Source organism: Schistocerca serialis, chromosome 2 (genome assembly GCF_023864345.2).
Source record: "Schistocerca serialis cubense isolate TAMUIC-IGC-003099 chromosome 2, iqSchSeri2.2, whole genome shotgun sequence".
Taxonomy (NCBI): domain Eukaryota; kingdom Metazoa; phylum Arthropoda; class Insecta; order Orthoptera; family Acrididae; genus Schistocerca; species Schistocerca serialis.
This window is the reverse complement of record NC_064639.1, coordinates 374,930,291-374,953,595: the sequence shown is the minus strand read 5'-3', so window position 1 is coordinate 374,953,595 and position 23,305 is coordinate 374,930,291. Positions and strand designations below refer to the sequence as shown.

The window sequence follows — 23,305 nt, the reverse complement described above, 5'->3', positions numbered from 1 at the left end:
GTGCATAATCAGGGTTTGACGGCAAGATTGGCAACTGACCCTGACAAATATATATATAATCCAGCCAACAAAAGAGCTCAACCGATTTGAAATCATTTGATTACAGCCCCACATAAATCTAGTCATGAGAAAGACAGATCTCAGATTGAAATTTATTGGGAGAATCTTTAGAAAGTGTAATTTATGCACAAAAGAGGTTGAATGCAAAAATCATGTTTCACCAGTTCTTGACCATTTTTCATTTATCTGGAACTGTTACTTAGTTGTATTAATGGAAGGAATGTTAAAGATTCAAAGATGAGCTGCGCAATTCTGTCCCACTTTGCTCAGTTAGTTTGAGAGTGTTACAGAAGTGATCAACAAAGTGCAATGGGTGACCTTCTATTGTGCTTTGTAAAGAGCCTTCCTCACAAAATTCTGAAAGCCCATGTTCCACAATGAGTTGCTTCCTCCAAGAATAGTGGAATAGTCTATATGTTTTATGGATTGAAGAATCACTTAGGTGGGTGTGAGTGGACCTGGATAGTGTGGTGTCTATAGTGAATGTAGGTTGTCATTCATGGTTTGCAGCTGTTTTTTTTTGTCTTGGTTCAAGTTAATAGTAAAAACAACTTTTTAGACCATAATAAGCCTCCCCAAGTGTGGCAACTGCTAGAAACTTTTCTGTATCATCTACTATCCATAGAGCAAGGAGGAACACTACACTGAGGTTTGAAAGAAATCAAGCTGATATACATCATTAGCCTGATCAAAGCCATGACCTAAATCCAACCAACACCAAAAATTAGTGGAAAGCCTTCCCCAAAGATTTAATGCTATAATAGAACTGCATGTTGCATGTTTAGTATCCCTGTAGCAAACAGCAATAGATGTCTACAGATTTTTCACCACAAAAATTATCTTAACCCTCGAGCAGTCGCACCTATGTATAAAGTGCACCAAACAAAAATAAAATTGTTTTGCATTGTTCCACTGTTGTTTTGCAATTATAGCCCATACCTATTCCTTCATTACTGATTCAGCTAACTCTATTCCTTCATTATTGGTTCAGCTACCTCAGTGATAAATTGTGTTGTCATATGTCCAAGTGAGCAGCGGTAATATAAAATAAACAGTGAGCTAGGTCAAAAAAATATATGATCCATGTAAAAAAATTACCCACATTGTGAGCTAGCAGCACAGTCCCACAATGAGGCAGTTGTCTATGAGATAATGAGAAATTGAATAAGCAAGTGGTTGAGATCTGATGCAAATGCACTGTTTAATACTTCGAGTGGGTCATTACTAAAGGGGAACATTTGTCCATGGCAACAGAGCGATAAAATAAAAGTTTAATTCATTATTGTCTAATTACACAGTGTTTCACCACATATTATGTACATTTATTTTATTGTTGTTTAATTAAATTAAGATTAAACTATGCTTTTCCCCTTACATATTTACCACCATAACATAAAGATGGCTATTCTTTACATGTGTACACAGTATGCTGCACGCCTGCTCGTGTTATCAAAATCAGCGCACCCTCTCAAGGGTTAATGTGGGGGGGTCTGTTTGTAATCGCAAACCAGTTTCAGACTAAAGTCACTGGCTTTTGAAAGATTTTGAAAATGGATTAACGGCTACAAAAATGCTATCAAAATTTAATAATACATAATACTTGATATAAATTAATAAGAAATATTACCTGTGCATCTCATTTAGAACAGACATTAAGATCACTTTGGTTGCCCATCAGAATATGAGTGATGTGATGATGGTGGAGGAAGAGCAAGGGTTGAGGTTGGAGGTTGTGGTGAAGTGCCTGTGGCAGATGCTAATGTTGTATCAAGTTTTCGAGTCTCATGCTCCAGCAGGAGAGCATCAAGTCCAGGATCCTGTGCCACTGTGCGTAAGGAATCTCCAAGTGCCTGTCTTAACTGCTGCATTTCTCGACCAGTTCTTGAGCTCCGTAGTACATAAAGTTGCCGCCGCTTCACTTCTTGTGCCAGCTGCTCCCGCAATAATTGGATCTAAAACATGTACTTTGCTACTCAAAATATGAGCTGTGCCAAACAAATATAGCAATTTTCCAAATTTAACTGTATTCGTCAGAACAAATGTCATGTTGGTTTTACCTGATTTTCAAGACGAAGCACCTGCTGCCGGTGAGACTGCTCCCGAGCTTCCAACAGGCGTTCTGCTTGTAGCTGTGCTGCCCTCACTCTTTCCAGCTATAAGATTTCAGTAATGTATTATTCAAAAGTAATATATCTCCATCCATTTATTTTTCTGCATATATTAGATGCATTAATTACACTGCATTCGTCAGAGCATAACGGGCCTGTCATCTCATCCCTCCTCCTCCCCAGTTCTTTGTGAATGTATACAAACACAGTAATAACAACATCTAATCATTCAGTATCGTGAAATACTCTACTTCTAAAACTGTAATTTTAAAAAGGAAATAAAAAGGAAGTGAAGGAGGAATATCAGTGTGCAACATCCTGTTGACAATGAAGTCATTAGAGGCAGAGCACAAGTGTGAGTTGCGAATGAATGGGGCAGGAAATCTTATGTCCTGTTCAAAGGAACCATCCTGGCATTTGTCTTAATTAAATTTAGGAAAACCACAGAAAACTGAAGCTTGGACAGCCACACAGGGATCTGAATTGCCTTCCTCCCAAGTGGGTGGGCACTACAGTCTCAAAAATTTCAAGGAATGACATCATTCCCATGAGACTGTTAGTTTAAATGTGCACAATGAATTAAAAAAGAGCCCTTATGGACAACATTATACTCCACAATAGTGTATGTCAATAATTTGTGTGTTTCAAAACTGAATTGCAAAGCTCTTTCTCTTGGGTAGTCTTTATTATAGAGCTATAGTTATACCACAGCAGTTACTTAAAGGGATATTACTAAAAACAAAACGAGCTTGTACTTATGTACATTATTTCCTACTGTCTTTGGACAATTCTGTATTGTGCCATTTTTTCCAGGGACAGAAGAAAGATTTGAGGATAAAACAAGCACTGGTGCCTTTCATTTGGCACAGCTTTATTAATTCTAGTTATGACTGGTGTGTGTGTGTGTGTGTGTGTGTGTGTGTGTGTGTGTGTGTGTGTGTGTGTGTGCACGCGCATGCGTGCATTTTGGGGGGGGGGGGGGGGAGGGAGGTTGGGGTGTACATGTGACATGAGAGCTGATGATGTGAACACAAGCTGAATGCATTAAGATTGTCCAGATATCAGGAGAGATGAGTACCCATGTTAATGCACAGGGTTTCAACCCCTTCTAGTATGATAGACCCCTCATTACCACACTGCAGAGGTGAAAATTCTCACAAAATCACATGGAACTGGTGGCTTTGTTGCAGAAAAACTGGAAGCTGCATGACCCAAAATGTCTGATGGGAGGTACAACTATGTGAGAAAATCCCTCACTTGAAATTCTGTACAATCAAAGACTACATGGAACTTCAAACAGATTTATTAACTCTCCACATTCGTAGTAGTGTACAAGCATTACTATGAAAACATGATTCACAGAATCTCCACAAAAAACAAAGAGTAAAAATCAGTAGTAGCTCTGCTATTCTAAGAGCAAATGTGGCGTGTCGCTGCATGCGAATCGCTGCACCCCGAGTGGCAAAAACGTTCAGCTTAACGATAGCATTCTTCTGTCCTCATTTCGCACTCAAGCACGAACTTTGACGTGAGTGACTATTGTATGTGCTGACTGTAGTGTCAGTGTGCAGCATTCACTGTAGGAGCCCCTTTGGTGAGAGCGGAGCATGGTAAGTCTTCTCTGTACCTGGCAAGAAAATGAACGTGTCTTCCTGAGCGAGTCGTGAATTTTGCTTCGTCTTGATGTGGATGAGGTGGTGGTGGAATGGGAGGATGGATTGTAGTCCCTTCCTTCTCCTCTCCCGAATTCTTTGGCAGTGTAGTCAGCACCTCTTTGAACACGTATGCCGACTTAACTCTAATCACCGAAATTATAGCTTGTTTGCCATTAATGAGACTGTCCATGGTATGTAAACTCCTGCACAGCAAAAGGTGTGGTCCAGTGTAGGGTGGTTGCAGTGGCAGTTTGACGGCTTCCGTGCGAAGCATAACATGCGTGCATGTGTCCAGATCCTTATGCACGAACATTGTGTGCTGTCCGTGACTAGTGGCTTTCACTGGTTCCATGCAGTCCACAGTCTTATGTAAATGACGTAGGAATTGTGGTTGATCGTTAACGTCGCATATCTGTGTGGTGTCGACGAATTCACCCAATAGGTGCAGTGACTCTCTATATACAAGCTCTGCTGGTGAAGCCTCAATGTCTGGTTTGAACACAGTCCTCAGACCAAGTTGGACAATGGGCAGTGCTGACATTCATGTGTTCTTGTGGCACATCAGTGCTGCCTTTAAAGTGCGGTGCCATCTTTCCAGCATGCCATTACTAGCCAGGTGGTAGACTGTGGTCTTATGGTGCGAGTATCCACAGAACTTGGCTACCTGCATGAACAATTCAGACTCAAACTGTCTCCCCCTGTTGGTTGTAATAGGGACAGGGCAACCGAATCTGGTGAGCCATGTTGACGTGAAAGCTGCTGCTAGCATTTCTGCTGAAATGTGATCCGTAGGTACTGCTTCTGGCCAACGCATGTACCTGTCGATCATTGTCATTAAATAGTGATGGCCATCTGAGGGAGGCAGTGGTCCTACCACGTCCATATGAATGTGAGCGAAATGCGCACTGCCATCTGGGACCTCCCCTATTGGAACATGCATGTGGTGGGCAGCTTTGCATAACTGGCAGTGCAGGCAAGCTCTACTGCACTGACGACAATCTCTGTCCATGTCCAGCCACACAAACCTCTTTGACACCAGCTAAACCATTGGGTACACTCCAGGGTGACAGGTTATGGAGGTTATTGAACACTATTTGGTGGAATGCGGTCGATACATATGGTTGTGATCTGCCGTGCAGTACATCGCAGTAGACCTTGCCAGTTTCGCCTGGAATGTCGACCAGTTGCAATTTTATCGAAGTTTTGTCGTCGCGTAATATTGCTTGTAGTTCAGGGTGTTCTTGCTGCGTGACTGCTAGTTCTGTCATATTCAGTGGTTGTGAAACACCAGATATTCTGGATAAGCAGTCGGCCACCATGTTGGTCAATCTGGAAATGTGCAGCAAGTCCATTGCACGGGAGCATTATCTCATACCCATGCGCCTCATAGTGCTGCATTTAACGGTGCTTGTTGCTCGGCGGCACGTGGTAAATGGTGCCGGTAAAAATTCAGCATCCCGAGGTATCTGCATAGCTCTTTTCGCTGGTAGGCTTTGGTAGTTGTAAGATGGCCTCTACTTTTTCTGGTACTGGTGCAGAACCAGAGGACAACATGCGGTGGCCCAGAAATTCAACTTAAGGCTGGCCAAAAATGCATTTTGCAGTGTTTAAAACTACGTCGTACTTCTCCAGCCATTTAAAAACCTCACATAAGTGACTATGGTGCTGTTCTCTGGTTTACGAATAGACCAACGTATCGTCCAGCTATGTGAAGCAGATAGGTAGCCCACACAAGATGGAATCTATAAACTGCTGCCAGGTCTGTGCAGCATTCTGCAACCTGAATGTCATAAACTTTGATATGAAAAATCTGAAGGGTGTAATTATAGCCATCTTGGGAATGTCCTCTGGCATGACTGGGATTTGTATGTAGACATTCACATAATCAATGACGCTCAATATTGTTGAGCCATGAAGATCATGACTGTAGTCACGTAATAACGGTACCAGGTTGTAGTCAGGAATAGCCCTGCCATTGAGCACTTGGTAATCGCCGCAAAGACGCCAGGCTCCACCTTTTTTAGGTACTAGGTGTAATGTTGATGCCCACGGACTGGATGATGGGCAAATGAGTCCCTCCTTCAGCATAAGATCAAACTCTGCCTTTGCGCTACTGCAAGGCGCCTGGGCACTAATCTGCGTGGGTGACATGACACAAGTGGTCCATCAGTAGTCGTGGACAGTGTCGTGCAACACCTGCTGTGGCACTCCCGGTGGTCTAGTTAAGGCTGGAAAATCTTGCAAAATTGTGTGGTACTCTTCATTTGCTACTTGCACAAGCTTGATGTTACTGGTTCTAGCATCGTGGAGATATCCAACGGCTGTCAGACCATTACGGCTGTTCATAAGGCAGGCATTAGATACGTAAGCAAAAGTTTGAAATATGCTAAGAAGTTAGCGCCTATTATTGCCTCAGCCATATCTGCTACTGTGAAATTCCATGTTAACTGTCTGCGCAGGCCTAGATTCACATCCTCACGCCATGTACCATAAGTTGGGATCTCTGTATTGTTAGCAGCTGATAAGTTGACTGCCGTGCATGGCCGGCAGCAACGGAGTGACTTCCTCAGTAAAATACTCAGATCAGATCCAGAATCAATTAGATATTTCATTCCTGAGGTCCGATCCATTATAAATAGGTGCCGAGAGGTGTTGTGCCAGTCAGTGGCACCTACTGATGACCATCATTCGCATTTGGGAATGTGCATGGCCTTGTACACTTTTCCGCCTGCTCACCGTATCTGTTGTGGTACCAGCAAACTGTGGGGCAAAACTGACGTGGTATGCAAAGTGGAGCGACACCTTAAATGCCGTTGGCTACGCCTCCTACGGAGGCTTGTATTACCGCGTGAAAGCAAAGCTGCCATCTGTGCACTTAAGAGACCATCTTGGCAGCCAGGGCATCGCAATCAGTATGTGACACCATAGAGGTTATTGACAGAACACTGGAAGAAACAGTTCTTGAAGTGACCTGCGAGCATGGCATGATGGCATCTTGAAAGTGGTCAACAAGTTCTGCGACCGCGTCCAGTGACATGTCCGACTGCATAGCAATGATAGCTTTTACCTGGACCAGCAGAGGGTTGCTCCAAATCGTGTGCAGGAGGTTGTCAGGATGCCGATGTCCACATTGTTGTGAAGGTCAGAAAGATATTATGAGGGTTTCCTATTGCCCATTTCTTCTTGAGTCAATACCAGATGAAAGCAATCTTCCTGTGAAGCTGGTATATGATGTATGAGCTCTGCTTTTAATCTGTCATACATGTTTTCCATTGGAGGAGCTGTTATTACGTCTTGCACCTCCACAGCACATCGCTGGTTGAGCTGGCTTATGACCAAAGAAAATTTTTTGTTATTGGTGGTTATTCCGGCGTAGGAAAAGTTTGCCTCCACCTCAGAAAACCACAATACGGGATTGTGGGGCCAAAAGTGTGGGAGGCGCACTGCCAGGCGTGATACTGTAGACAGTTCCATCCATGTTTGCAAATACTGTACGGCAAAATCACTTCGGGGTCACCACTGATGGGAGGTTTGACTATGTGGGAAAATCCCGCACTTCAACTTCCGTACAATCAAAGATTAAATGGAACTTCAAACAGATTTATTAACTCTCCACATTCGCAGTTGTGTAAAAGCATTACTATATCAACAAGTCACAGAATCTCTACAAAAAACAAAGAGTAAAAATTGGTAGTTGCTCTGCTATTCTAAGAGCAAATGAGGCGTGTCTCTGCACGTGAATCACCATGACCCTAGCGGCAAAAGCACTCTGCATAAGGTCGGCATTCTTCTGTCTTCATTTTGCACTCGCGTGTGTACTTAGACGTGGGTGACCATCGCACGCACCGACTGCACTGACAGTGTGTAGCAGTCGCTACAAGTCTATAGAAAAAGTAACATCAATTGCTGATCTGGCAATTTTCAGTAACAGTCCACAGTTTAGTACTCACCGCATCTTGCAGGAAATTGGGGTTAGCTGTGCACCAATAATGATAATTTTGGCCACACATAAATAACACTCTTATGAAATGAAAATATTATAATCTCTCACTGAGACAATCAGGATCGTAGGGTCTAGTCTGCAGGTTGGGTGACATACATACTGGATGAAGGCAATCATTTCCCCTATGACATACTATTTACTGATGAAGCTAATTCTTATACGAATTGGCCGGATGTCAACCATCACAGGATTGATCCATGAAAGACAGCTGATGCATTGTAGTGATGTTTTGTGTGGAATACAGAGTTCTCATATTGTTGGGCCCTTCATTCAAGGTACTTTGATAGCAGTGTGTTATCTACAGTTGTTAACCAAAGATGGTTCCACTGTTGCTGTCTGAAGGCAGCAGGTTCCCACTTTCTTTCACCATGATGGTGGCTCACTTCATTATGGGTTAGCAGTCTGGACATATCCACATATCCAGGAGAACACACACATAAAAAAAGGTTATACTTATGCAAGCTTTTGGAGCTAGTGGCTCCTTCTTCCGGAAGAAGGAGCCATTCTCCGAAAGCTTGTATATGTATAACCTTCTTTTATGTGTGTGTTCTCCTGCTGCCACTTGGTGAGCATTTTTTTTTTTTAAATGTATTCAGTACATTACATCACATTGTCAAAAATTGATTATTTTCAATGTTATAAATAAACAGTTTGATGTATGGTACCGGAGAGAGGCTGTCACACTTCTTGCTTTAAATCTATTAGGTTTCTAATTGTGCAGACATGTGAAGGCAAAAATTGCATATTTCAGGGAAAACACTGCTGATGCTTGTGTTCGCATTGTGGTATACGTGTTGATTAAAGTCCAGGAGGAATGGCTGAAATGTATAACAACCACCTTACATCATGTTGGAAAACATGTCAAGCACATACTGTAGCTTCTAAGTGCTACAACCATTTGCCTTGTTCTGTACAAAACATGATGTAACTCGTGAATGAATACAGGTATACTCAAATGCAAGACACCATTGTTATTCTCGTGTGATTCTTTATCCATGTAATGTATCAGTGACCTCCTTCCATTTAAAAATTACGAGTTGGATCCATGGTGACAGCTTTTAAACTTATTCTCAATTAATTTCCTTACCTCTGCAGAACGATCTGGTCTCTGGTCAGAGTGCTGTGAACGTAATCTTGCCAGCTCTGACTCCTTTTCAGCCAGCTGTGCTTCTAACCGCCGCACTTGCAGTCGCAGATCACGGTTCTCCTTCTCCACTGCTTGAATTTCTGCAGTATCCGTCTTTTCTGGTCGCTCATAGCTCTTGCTTCGGCTTGACAACATTGCTTTGCTGCTGCGTTCCAAACTGCGTTTCTCTGCTTCTAACTGACGTACCTAAATGGAGGGGGAAACATAAAGTGGGTCACAATTCTCACTAGACAATAATAGGTTTGGTCTTACATCAGTGAAAGAATATTCTACAGATGAGTTTTAACTCTAATATGAACAATAATGAATTAGAGAATATGATATGTCTTGTGACGGGAAAAAAGGTAATGTGCCAAGCTGAAGTAATATTGTTTTCTGCTATATAATTCTAAATGAATAAATACATCAATGGAAAATTCAAGGTGCAATGTGGTTATGTATAACAGGATGGACCACCAACTGCAAGAGGTGCTGAGCACAGGTAGACATACAAAACAATAGCAATATTCCTCATTCAGAGTTACACACACACACAGTAGTCTAACTCACAGTCAACTGTACCTCTCTGCTAACAAAAACAATGGTTTTTACAACAACAAATGTTCACTAACTGAGAAACAACGGGTAGAAAAGAATTGACTTAAAAGACAAATAAATAAAATCTGAAAGTAGTTGTGAAACGTTACTATCATTTCTGTTCATGTAGGGAAAATTTCATAGTGGGTGCTCCATTTAAAACATTTGAAAAAACACCAATAAACATTATTTTCTCACATACCCAGATTTATTTGTAGCAAATAATTTTCAACATGATTACAACACCAGAAATCAAAATAATTTTATGCTGCCCACCTACAGTTTAAAACTTTGTGCTCAATGGATATGAAAATTTATAACAAAGTGAAAGGAAGAGAATTGCTCAGCATAAATTTAGAAACACTGAAAAAATCCTTATACGAGAAACTAGTGCAGAAATGTTACTATTCAGTAGAAGAATTCATAAATGACAACCTGGAAATTTGAGCAGGAGAGAGCAAGTAATTATAACTGTTAATTTTTAAAAGTTTGTTACTTTGAATAAAAATTATTAATCGCTTAATAAAGTAATTATTCAGTACCGTATGTTATATTACTGGTATTATAAGGAGACACCCTTAGAGTAGCACTGTCCATGTGGGTGAGAAGGTTTGCGTGCTCCAGGGAAGCAGAGGGCCATGCCGGCAGTAGTGTAGCTACTGGCAGGGCCTCCCAAGCTGGACAGGCCTCTGCAGAGCAGTCAGATAAAGTGTGTCTCACAATGCCCTTTCTTTCCTCTTATCCTATCCTGTTTCCCATCTCTTGTCTTCGGAGATACAGACTTCGTTAGTACTGGCATGCCATCTGTATAGGAGAGGGACAACTCCAAAGCCCGGAATCGGCACTTCCATTAGGCGCAAGTACAGTCCAACCGGAATTGAGTGGCAATTGCCTGCAGCCAACCTGATTCCACACAGCACATATATTTGCTCCTGTGGAAACAGTCAGCTAGGCCGAGAACGTGGCATGAGTATTGGGCAAGCTCGATGTCACCTAAAATCTGCATTCCAGGTGCAGTAGCATCCATGGAGAGGACACTCTAATGGGTGTAAGAGTGGGTGACAGGGATTGCTGTTGTCAGTGGGAGGGCCAGTAGGTCCACTGGCCAGTCACCGCTTGCTTCAAGCTGGGCAGCCCCGGTCAGTTAGGTACTGGTCCGTCCTGGTGCCAAGTGTTCCATCTGGTGTATGGAACACTAGCACTGCTAGAAGTCGTCACCATAATATTGACACCTGCTGCTACAAAAACAAAATAAAAAGTGAAGATATTTCATTATGCACATCGGTACATGGACCATCTCCACTATGCTGCAAGGCTTCCCAGACACCTGTGGAAGCTCCCAAGAGCTCACAAAACGGCTGCTATCGACTTGCAGCTAGTCAGACCCCAGCACTGCAGGAAACCACACTACCAGAAGGAGGCTCAATATGGGAAAAAATCTACACTTTTCTGGAAGGGCAAAGATGTTGCTAGCCCCTGACAGCATGGACTCAGTTTTGCTGTCTGCAATGGCTTGCGGTGTTGTAACAAAAACCCGATTGAGATCTCAGAATGCATTATGACTGCATTTCACAACAAATAGTGGACCACTGATGCTGATATCTGTACAAGCACCAACACTTACCTCAGCTGCAGATGCCAAGGGTCAGTTTTATGAACAACTCAGGGATGTGGTACAAGGAGTGCACTCCGAGGACCGTCTATGCATCCTTGGTGATTTAAATGCTCATATTGGTAGTGATTCTGCCACTTGGCCTGATTGCCTAAGCAAGCATGGAGTGGGCAAGATGAATGAAAATCATATACGGTTGCTTTAATTCTGTGCAAAGTATCAGTTGTGTGTCATCAATACATACTTTAAAGGCAAACTGAACCACAGGGTTTCCCGGATGCACCCCTGCTTAAAACATTGGCACCAATTAAATCTTATTCTAACTAAAAGGAAAGATCTGCATTACTTTCTTCACACACGTTCTTTCCTTAGTGCAGAGTGTGACACGGACCATGCACCAGTAGCGACAAAAGTGCACTTCATGACCAAAAAGTTTCACTCTGCCAGAAGACCTTGCAAAACAAAAATTAGTCTTTGCCAAACAACAACACTGCTGCAATAGAAGTATTTAGTGACGTGATATGAAAAGAGGTGGATCCCTGGGACCCAGCCGCTCCTATTTGTGAAGACTGGCAGAAGATAAAATTGCTTCTTACCGTTACAGCTGGAAATGTGTTCGGTAATCTGGAGGCAAAATCTCAGGATTGGTTCATTGAGATGTAGAAGTCCAGAAACCTTTCGTTGAGGCTAAGCGTCAGGCCACTGTCATATGGCATAAAAACCCAGTCAATTCTACACGCAGGGAGTTAAGCAAAGCAAAGGCAGCTGTTCAACACACTGTCTGCAACTGCATCAATTCTTATTGGGGGCAATTTTGCACTGGCATACAGGAGTGTTTCAATACTGGCGACATTCGTGGTGTGTACTTGAGCATTAAACGGGCCATTGCACCCATTCCAGAGAAGAGTGTACCACTCAAGGAAATAGATGGAAAAGTCATCACAGATCGAAATCATCACAGATAGAAATCGTCTATTACTCCATAATCTACTCACATACCATCAACATTAGTCCAAACACAGTGGATGAAATTCCTCAGATCACACTTTACCATGCCTTGGATGTCACGCCTACTATGGAGGAGCTTCAAAGAGCAATTGCACATCTTAAATGTGGGAAGTGGCCTGGCAAAGAAATTGTAAAACTTAAGCCAGTTTTTCTGCTGCTTCTCAACCTCTTACTGAAATGTTGGGATGAGGGTACAACGCCAAAAGACATGTGTGATGCCAATATTGTTGATTTATACAAAGGTAAAGGTGATCATGGCGATTGCAACTGTCACCATGAAATCTCAATTCTGAGTATACCTGGAAAAACATTTGCCCGTGTTGTGGTGGACAGATTTCACAAGCTTGCAGAGCACATATACCCTGAGGAACAACGTGGGTTTCGTCTCTAATGATGTACAGTTGATACAATCTTCACACTCTGGCAAATTCAAGAAAAGTGCCGCAGAGCACTTTTCAAGTACAAGCAGAAAACCCTTCTGTTCATCGCCTTTATCGACCTAAACAAGGCTTTCGACACAGTCAGCAGAGGACTGAATGCAGTACTTTTGAAGATAGGGTGTCCTCCAAAGCTCTTAAAGATGATCATGGCTTTTCATGAAGATATGGAAGGTGCTGTGGTCATTGAAGGAATCACATCTGACCCATTTGCTGTGACAAAAGGGGTTCATAAAGGTTGCGTGTTGGCTTTCACTTTGTTCAATATTTTTTACTTACCACTCCTCAAAGTTGCTTTTGGTGAAACTAACCTGGGCATTCATCTATGTACCAGAGCTGATGGGAAGCTCTGCAACATTTCTCTATCCAGATCCCAGCACTTCGGAGAATACTTGCTTGTAAATAGCCTTTTATCTGCTGACGATGGTGCATTTGTAGCACATACTCAAAATGATCTGCAAGAGTTTGTGGATAAATTCTCTACTGCATGCCTATAAATGTAAAGAAGACAGTTCTCATGGCACAAGGATACACAGATCCATCTGTCATCAAACTGCATGGCTCCTTGTTGAAGGAAGTCAATAAATTCTGCTATCTTGGTTCAATAACGACAGAAGGTCTCTCCCTGGATGATGAGATAAATGCATGAAATAGGAAGGGCTGCCAGCACTTTCGGAAAGTTCTGTACACGAGCATGGGACATCAATCTTACATTGTTGACAAAAATACTTGTGTATCAATCATGTGTGCTGAGTACTCTCCTTTAAACACACACTTATTGCTCTCATAATTTTAACACTGCAAGGTAGCTAAGAAATGCAGTGATGTGCGAACTTAAGAAAAATGTAACAGGGGAATTTGTGAAACCACAACAGTTCTCAAAAATTAACTTTCTCCCTCTAGAATACCAACAAATAGTCTCCACTCACCACAACTGGACAATTACACAACATCAGGTTTGAAAGGAAAATTGCGTGAGGTTTTTAATTTTAGCATGCAGTACAATCAGAATAAGAACAGCAGCAGTTCTAGTGCGTAATGGTGCAATCTGCATAATCTTTTAATACCAGAGCAATACATCAAAAACCCAGAAAATTGTAAGATATGTTTATATCCAAGTGCAGACATTGCTCACTCACTTACTGAAATTAAGCTGACTGACATAATAGATGTAATCACCAAAATTTTGTATACCCCATTTTCACTAAACAGTTTTATAGTTCTTATTTATCATAAACACAGCAATCACACTTTTCCTCACCTTGTCTGAGAGTGCTTCAACACGACCACGTAATTCAGAGCGGTCCCTTTGGGATGCAGCAAGTTGGCGGTTAAGCTCATCATCACGGCCAGGCAACTGTCCAGAGGTTGCGCCATCAGATGGCCAGGCAGCCAAACGTAATTGAGCCTCTAGCCCTGAGCGCGTGACTTCCGCATCTGCTAACTCTACTTGAAGACGTTGCGTCTGCTCCTGCAACTGCTGCTGTGAACGTCGAAGCTCTGCATTGCTCTGTTGCGCTGCGTCTAGTCTCTCAGACAGAACACGCCGTTCATTTTCACTGTTGGTTAAAGACTTCTGCAACTGTGTAGTAATTTTACCATTAGGATAACATTAAAATATTATTTTAATAACTTACTGAGAATAATTTTATATATACGAAGCTACGTTTTACCAGAAATATATTGTCATATCCAAACAGAATTTTATGTAATGCAAGAAAAAAGAAAACAACAAGTAATTTGTCTCCTTTATGTTCCTTAAAGCTGTCCATCTTTATAAGGTGACTGTCAGTGAATCACATTTATTCAACTTGAGACATGACAGGCCCTATGGATGAATGCCTTCATAAATGAAAATGTCATGTTATTTTACACTGTGGAGATAATTAGTGTATATAAAACACTTACATGTAACACAGAAGCACAGTTGGGAAGGAGGAAGGGGTGGGGAGGGGAGGGGAGGGGGGGGGGAGGGGGAGAAAGGGAAAGTGAAAGAGAGAAAGAGAGAAAGAGAGAGAGAGAGAGAGAGAGAGAGATAGGGTTCATTACAATGACGATAGAGAAATTGGACAGAAAATATAGACGGGAAAGATTCTAAAATGAAATACTCCTGGTACCAATAAAGTTGTAATTTTATTCACACAACTGATTTAAGTAGTTATGCCACATCTAGCTGCAACTGCTGGGAGCCAAATGCCAAACACTTCCTCTGCCAATCAAAACAAGCTTTGAGAGAAAATGCACACCGAAATAAACAGTGATAAAATGAAATGATACAACAAATGTAATGAACAAAATGAGAAGTGTGTGAGCTGCAACTTTCACAACTGTAGCCAAATTGAAATATGAAAGTAATTTGAAAGACTGTCTAATCTTTTCTGAGCAATGAGGTGGTGGCATTTAAGGTAAACTGAGAAAGTACAAAAACTGCTTCTCCTGTATAGTATCAATGACTGAAATTGAAAAGACTGCAACAATTGGATAGGGATAAGGTACAAAGTACCTCCTTCACACATCATGCAGTTGCCTGTGAAGTATGGACACATATGTTATCTTTGCATAAAACTTGGAAACAAAATGTTATCAGAGATAATACTGCGTAAATAACTTGACTTAAGGCCTGCGACAGTGACTGAGATATATGTGATTGTCAATAAAAGTGATGGATGCTGTTTCTAATAGTTTAGGTCATAATAATAATTTTTATTAACATAGTGCTTCCAGGTGTATAGCCAAGTTGTTGTTTCCATTTTTTCCAGTTAGGGAAACAACTCTGCTGTATACGAGATGCACAACATTTATCAATCATAATGAGATAATCTGACAAATCACGATAACTTTTATTATTACATAAACTACTATGAGCTCTGCAAATTGTGCACTACCTTCAAACAATAAAATCTAAAGTTGCTCCTCCTGTTTCTGAGAATCATGAGATAAAATTCTGTGATTTCATTACACCAGCTTCAAGCTCCTAGCCTGACTACAAATTTCCATCTGTTCAAAGTATCTATAAAAAGCAAATAATGAAGCAGATACAAAAGTCTCAGAAAAGATATTTGCAAGTAAAGAAGAAGTTGCCTGAAAGCTAGAATATTTTTAACTTATTTATACCTATGTTGACAACTGAGTGCCTCTACCATTCACTGAGCTGTTCTCTAAATTCCGATGTTATCTGTGTTCTACCCAGACTATCCACTATCATATCCTTATTTCCAAATTATCAACTACAGAGTGATTGTTACATCAGTAAAATAATTAAAAATTGAAATCATTTCTACACCTGAGTCACAGTTTTGATACTGACCATTTTTTTCTTATTATGTATATTTTGTTACTGCTAGGGTGAAGGTACATGCTTGCCAAGAAACACACTGGATAAATGGGAAGGAAGTGAAGTGAAACAAGAGTTCAACATTTGACACCATTTAACACAAATACTGCATTATTTCTGATATGATGATGGCGAATGAACTTCTGTAGAAAAATACTGAATGATGTAGTAAACATTTCCCTTCATGAACATTGTATAAGAAACTGATAACTAAAGATCTGGTTTTGAGTGACTGAAACCCATACTGAACAAGCAGTTGTGGCAAGTAGCCGTAATGTTGATGTCGAAAACTGATGGTGTTTTTTGAAGAGATAAATCCAGAAATATCACAAAATCTGCACTAATCATATTGAAACAAGCAATAAATACCTGTTTAAGCCTCTCCATACTACTCTGGGCAGTGGAACTAGAATCGGCAAGAGCTCGCTCAAGTGCTTGTATTTCTGTTCGAAGCTCCTGTTCAGCTGTACTTGCACGCTCCAGAGCAAGGTTTAATTGTTCAATTGTTGTCTTCAGGGATGCACATCGTTCTTCCAAGCCTGTCAAGCTACGAGCCTGTGTGTCGCATTTCTCTTGCATCTTCTGAAATTTATAAATAAACAAGTTTGGTATCAGGCAAACAGATTGCTAACAGGCAAACAGGGGACTACAATGTAACAAAAAACACAGACACACACACACACACACACACACACACACACACACACAGGGTAAGGTGAGGGGGAGGGTGAGAATTTCTGTCGCCATTCTGGCTAATGACAAATACAAGTCTGAAGGTCAGGCCAATTGTTCAAGATGTGCTTATCTGCTGTTCAACAATACCTCGGTCGAGGAATGTCAGAGAGAGAGAGAGAGAGAGAGAGAGAGAGAGAGAGAGAGAGAAAACAATAACTGTGTACAACATACCACAGTGGTGCAGAGGAAGATGAGATGAACAATTTAGAAACTACCAAAAATTGGCCTACAAAACCCACCTAAGCTAAAGTGCATGCACAGTGCGCAAGAGTTTCAGTATTCTCTTGCTCTCTGTGTGCAAACTATTGGCCCTAGGGAAGAAAATGAATAGGTCACTTTCTGCAGTAAATTGAATGTAGTGTAATTTTGTACTGGGGTACATTTTCGCTAGAGCCTGCAGTTTTTGAGTTATTCAATGAAAACACGCAAAAGTGTCCTTCATACGCACCCCTCTCCCAGTCATGATTTTTAGTATATTGTTCATGGCACTCCCTCCTACAAATGTACAAAAATTTGTGGCTATATGATTCTTTTCCATATTTGACATTTATGGTCCTCATTTTCTAGGCTATAGTTATGCCATCAGCTTAGTCGTGCACTTCTTGTTGCTGTGATCTTCAGTCCAAAGACTGGTCCACAACTCCTGGTCTAGTGGATAGAATTCCTGCCACTGGATCATGGGATCCCGGGTTCAATTCCCGGCTGGGTTGGGGATTTTCTCTGCCTCGGGACTGGGTGTTTGTGTTGTCCTCATCATTTCATCATCATCATCATCATCATCATCATCATCATCATCATCATTCGTGACAGTGGCTAGAATCGGACTATGTAAAAAAAACCGGAGTGTGAAAGATCTCCCTCTACAATTTTTACCCTCATTGCTTCCCTTCTATACTAAACTGGCGATCCCTTGATGCCTTTTTCCCCAACACATTTAAATCTTGTAGGTAAAGATGAGACTTAAATGTCCCAGGGATAATTTAATTATAAGATCTATGGGTTTCTTCTTATATTAAGAAAGCAGCTTTCTGACAACCATTTAACAAACATTTAGTTTGTCTTCTGTAAAGAGTTCCCTACCGAGAAAGCAAGAAATGTCCTCACAAACTCAGTTCTGGTAGAGATAAACAAGAAAAATCACATTGGTGGTATTCTCTACGAGCCTGTCAAGACCCTTGATTGGGTAGATCATAAAATTCTACAAGGGAAATTAAAATTTTATCTTATTTATTACATCCCCTTGCATAGACTGAGTCATATCTCAACAAAAGAAAATTAAGGACCACATTAATAAATGATAAAACAAGACTAAAGCTAGAATCAGAGTGTGGAAATGTTAAATATGGAGCCCCACGAAGTTTAGTACTTGGCCCAGTTGCTTTCTTGACATACGTGAATGACTTACCAAAGATATCAAGAGGACTCTTCAAAAACTGTTATGTTCACAAATGAAACAAGCATATTCACTAAAGGTACAAACAAATCCTTACTAGACACAATTAACAGAATAGAGAAATAAGTTTACAACTGGTTCACAGCACCCAAAAGTGAACAAATCAGCTTTAACTTACAAAAGACGATGACGGTGTCAATATTATGAAAAGGATAGATTGCTATGTACCATATATAGGAGATATTGAGTCGCAGACAAATACAACAAAACGACTTCTATACATCTGAGCTTTTGGCCAAAAGACCTCCTTCTAAAGTAGTAAACACACACAAATTCACGCAAACACAACTCACACACACGACCACATGCATGGCATACTTTAAACACAATGGCATGCAAACAGTTCACACACTTAGCTGCTTCGGAAATGCTTCCACTCTTGTCCCAGAAGCCAATGAATGTATCCTTTTCGAAGTCAGATAATGCTCTCTGTTTCTGCATTACAACAACTGCACTGTTTTCTGTGTCCCCTGACACGGTGGTGGTGGTGGTGTGTTGGGGCTTATGGGCGCTCAACATCGAGGTCATCAGCGCCCTCACACACTTTAAAAGGAACGAATGTGGACAGATCACGCATTTTTATATACTACTCCTAGTGCTGCCACCTGCCATGTGAGAGTGGTTATTGTACGTTGACATCGAACATAGGTGGTGATAACATTAATGTGACTGGACTGTGTTTATACCGCACATTCAGGCTCTATCCAACACAAATATTAGAGTTACATGTAATTTATATTCTTGAGTCACATATTCTGATAAATTGTAGAAGGAACAGTTAATGAAATTTTCTTTCCTGTGTTTTTAAATACTTGGGGATCTCCAGTTTCCTGTCTGATGTCTACTGACAAACCTGCTATACTTTTGGAGCATGATATAAAGGGCCATTCTGAATCTTAGATAGGGATTTCTAGAATTGTTGTGAATTACTGAGTTCATACTAAATTCACTCTTGTTATTAACCAAAAATATCTTGAGGGAGTATATATTTTGGCATGCAAGCATAAGTCCATGAAGGGGTTTCTGCAAGATGTTTGGTAAGCAGAGGTTAAATGTTTAAGGAGATATGCATTATGTGGGTTCCACTTCAGGTTCTTATCAATTTAAATACTCAAGTATTCTGAATATTCTGTTTGACTTATTGCTTTTCCCTATTTCATTATCTTAATGGTATGATCAACCTTTGTGCAATACTGAATTGCATGTGCTGTGTTTTATGTAAGTCCAGTTGCAGCCCATTTGCAGAGAAACAGTCAATAATATTCACAGAAATTTAATTTACCTTTTTATGTACTGCAGTTTCTCCAGCTGATTATAACACTGGCAACATCAACAAATAGAATTGTTTCAACTTCTTGGATTACAATGGTAGATCTTTTATATGTAACAGAATATGATCTAGACTTTGTTTGATAGCTTAGTCTACTTTCAAATGTACTTTAAATGAGCCTGTATGTACTCTATGGCTCCTCAATGTTGTTAGAATATGCTCTTTCATTGGTATCATTCTTTGGTTACTAAATGTCACTCTCTGCATTCTTTTAGATACATAGGATGAATACCAGTTACCAGCAAGATCTTAGATACCATACTACCTGAGCTTCTCTATAACACTATGAATTGCAAAAATGATTTTGACAAATTATGCAAAACATCAGTTGGCAATTATTTTGTTATTAAATTTTGTGTAATCTAAATCATGAATTGAAAGATGACTTTTTCTGTGGAGAGTCTTTGAAATACAAACTGAGACTAAGTATCTTATTTTGGAACAGTATGTTCCATACAGCTAACATACATGATTTCTCCCAATATCTTAGAGAAGCAGGCAAGCACTGTGACTGGATGTAGTTACTACAATCTTAACTTCCAAGCATGTAATACAAATTATCTGACAACAGTGTATTTCAGGATGCGACTACTGAAATGTATATTATATCTGTTACTCTTGACAGCACTAAATTAAGAGGAAGTATGACTGCCACAAGAAACTGCCAGTTTAGTGCACATGGCTATACACTGCTTAAGTTTGATACTGTAAATTTTGGCATTAGTCTGAAAGCTAAACTGATATCTCCTACACATATCACTCGATTTTTTTCTCAGCAACTGTTATCACAGCAGGCCAGCTGGGTTCCTTTATGATTACAGTAAATAGTTCCATTATTAGTAGTGACCTGCAAAAGTGCATCTTTCTCCTGAAGCATCATGTGAAGCCGCTGAAGATCTCCTTCAAGCCCCATGCGCTGCAGCTCTAGTTTGGTTGCACGTGATTCACTACGGCTCAATTCCTCTTGCAAGTTCCGTTTTTCTCCCTCACATTTTGATAATGCTTGCTTTAACTTTTCCAGTTTATCCTGAAAAGACAAAAAAAAATTCCTTTTTACAGGCTTAATAGTATTCTTTAACAGAATGTATAAAAAAGTGATACAATAAAATGAAATACACACTGCTGACAACTTTATGTAAGTACTGAATAGCTACATTAACTATGAGTGACCTAATGCTCTGTCTTTTACATTCATTTTTCAGAAACTAAATTTGTTAGAAAAAAGTGTCCCCAAATTTATACCCTCACTTGCATATACTCTTTCTAGAATGCTTCTTTAAGGCATGTGTCCACTAGCAATTAACTTCCAAAAGTAACTTCTGCAAGGACTTGGTGAGGTGCTTACATTAGAACAAAAACTAGCGCAAGTTTATTTCTACAAGTCATCTGGGAAGGTTAATTTCAGGAACTTGCTGCAAGTCCTTGCAGAAGTGTTTCCAATAGAGTCTCATCATGAGACAGGCAAGTGTAAGTTTATGGTGCCGTATTTAAAACCCAGAGCAGTCACCACCATTGTTGAATTATTATTACTGAAGAAGAATCATGACAGAAAACTAAAAGTTAGGAAAAAATAAATATTTGGGTAAAGAAATATATACAGAGATGTACATATTTAAGTTATCCATGCACACTATCAATTGAACTAAAATCAGAGGCTTTGCCCATAATACGAGGGGTGTTTGAAAAGTTCGTGCAAAAATAAAAACTACTTATATGTTTGGGGTAAACCTTTTTTATTTTTCGACACAGTCTCCTTTTAGACTTATACACTTTGTCCAATGCTGTTCTAATTTGTTGATCCCTTCCAAATAATAGGAATTGTCCAAGTCTGCAAAATAGCTATTAGTTGCTCCAATCACCTCCTCGTTTGGATAAAATCTTTGTCCTGTAGTCATTTCTTCAAATTGGGGGACAAATAGTAGTCCGAGGGAGCCAAGTCTGGAGAATAGGGAGGATTTGAAATGAGTTGGAATCCTATTTCCATTAATTTTACGAGCACAACTGCTGAGGTGTGTGCTGGTGTATTGTCATGATGGAAAATGACTTTTTAGTGGTCCAATCACTGGCGTTTTTCTTGCAGCTCAGTTTTTAAACGATCCAATAGTGATGAATAATATGCACCTGTAATAGTTTTACCCTTTTCCAGAGAGTTGATGAGGATTATCCCTCGTGAATCCCAAAAGACAGTCGCCATAACCTTTCTGGCCAAAGGAATGGTCTTTGCCTTTTTTGGTGCAGATTCTCCCTTGGTAACCCATTGTTTAGATTGTTGTTTGGTCTCACGAGTATAGCAATGTATCCGTGTTTCATCCACAGTGACGAAATGACACTTAAAGTCCCGTGGATTCTTCCTGAATAGCTGCAAACATTCCTTGCAACACCTCACACGATTCCATTAAGCATGAGCAATCGCGGAACCCATCTTGCAGATAGCTTTCTCATGTCCAAATGTTTATGCAAAATATTATGTACTCATTCATTCGAGCTGCCCACAGCAATCTCATGCACCTTAACTCTTCTGTCATCCATCACCATATCATGTCCGCCCCGGTAGCTGAGTGGTCAGCGTGACAGACTGTCAATCCTAAGGGCCCGGGTTCGATTCCCGGCTGGGTCGGAAATTTTCTCCGCTCAGGGACTGGGTGTTGTGTTGTCCTAATCATCATCATTTCATCCTCATCGACGCGCAGGTCGCCGAAGTGGCGTCAAATCGAAAGACCTGCACCAGGCGAACGGTCTACCCGACGGGAGGCCCTAGCCACACGACATTTCATTTACCATATCATGGATTTTATCAATGATTTCTGGAGTTGTAACCTCCACAGGGCATCCAGAATGTTCAGCATCATTTCTGCCCATATGGCCTCTCCAAAAATTTTGAAACCACTAATAAACTGTTCTAATCAAAGGTGCAGAGTTACTGTAATGTTTATCAAGCTTCTATTTAGTCTCCTGAGGCGTTTTGTCTTTCATAAAGTACTATTTAATCACCACACAAAATTCTTTTTCGTCCATTTTTTGACACACACTCTACTTTCGTGATTCACACAAATGCCAAACACAAAGAAATAGACCAATATGGCTGAAACTTGGTGTGCGCTCTTTCCAAAGATGCTACTAACTAAACATGACCTCGATACGCGCCGGGGGTGCTATCTCTCAGACTTTGCATGGACTTTTCAAACGTCCCTCGTACAAACTTTCAAAGAATGTTGTGTGAAAGTTTTAAACAGCTTTTGTCTACTGTACAACCAAATTTTTAAAAATGGGGCACAAAAATATGTCAAGCTATATCATCATGAGGTCACCTATTAATTACTCTTTGATTTTTGCAAACACTATTTATTACACATTTATGTTTACACTGACTCCAAAAAATCAGCGAAAATTTAAAGACACCTGCACCGGCATTCTACTTCCTCTTCTAGTGAAACAAAGTAATTGGTAAATTCAATTTGCACTTCTTTGGCTGGTGGTGATCTGTTACATATATTTAGTGGTTCTAAGGCCACATTTGTTTTGGCACACATGTCTTTGTGCCACTCTTCTTTTCAAGGCTGGCATTTTCGTATCAGTGTTGAACACACAAAACTTCTGCAAAGTCTGGGAAAATTTCCCACAACAGACAAATTCGAGAAGTATTTCGAGCAGGATGCAAGAAACTGTTTCCACTGACTTGTGGAAGCAAAACATGCAAAAGCTGACTTGCTGGCAGTGTTTTAATGTCAAAGAACTTGCAAAAGTAGCTTCTGCAAGTGATTTGCTGAAGTTTATTTCCTTGTAGACACATGTCTTTAGGTCTACAATGAATACACCATGTGGATATTTGGATGGAATATGATTCTCC

General features: G+C 40.5%; 1 protein-coding gene across 1 annotated transcript in view; it reads right to left on the bottom strand.

Annotated features, from left to right (window-relative positions):
• The window catches only part of LOC126455555 (rootletin), a 232,425-nt gene that overhangs the window by 18,483 nt on the left and 190,637 nt on the right, over positions 1-23,305 (bottom strand). Inside the window, exons 27-32 of the mRNA XM_050091311.1 lie at positions 20,306-20,485; positions 16,310-16,522; positions 13,868-14,188; positions 8,914-9,159; positions 2,118-2,213; positions 1,688-2,012 (exon numbers count right to left, since the gene is read on the bottom strand). Coding sequence (XP_049947268.1) covers positions 1,719-2,012; positions 2,118-2,213; positions 8,914-9,159; positions 13,868-14,188; positions 16,310-16,522; positions 20,306-20,485 — 1,350 coding nt within the window. The 3' untranslated portion in view covers positions 1,688-1,718. The remainder of the gene's footprint in view (positions 1-1,687; positions 2,013-2,117; positions 2,214-8,913; positions 9,160-13,867; positions 14,189-16,309; positions 16,523-20,305; positions 20,486-23,305) is intronic.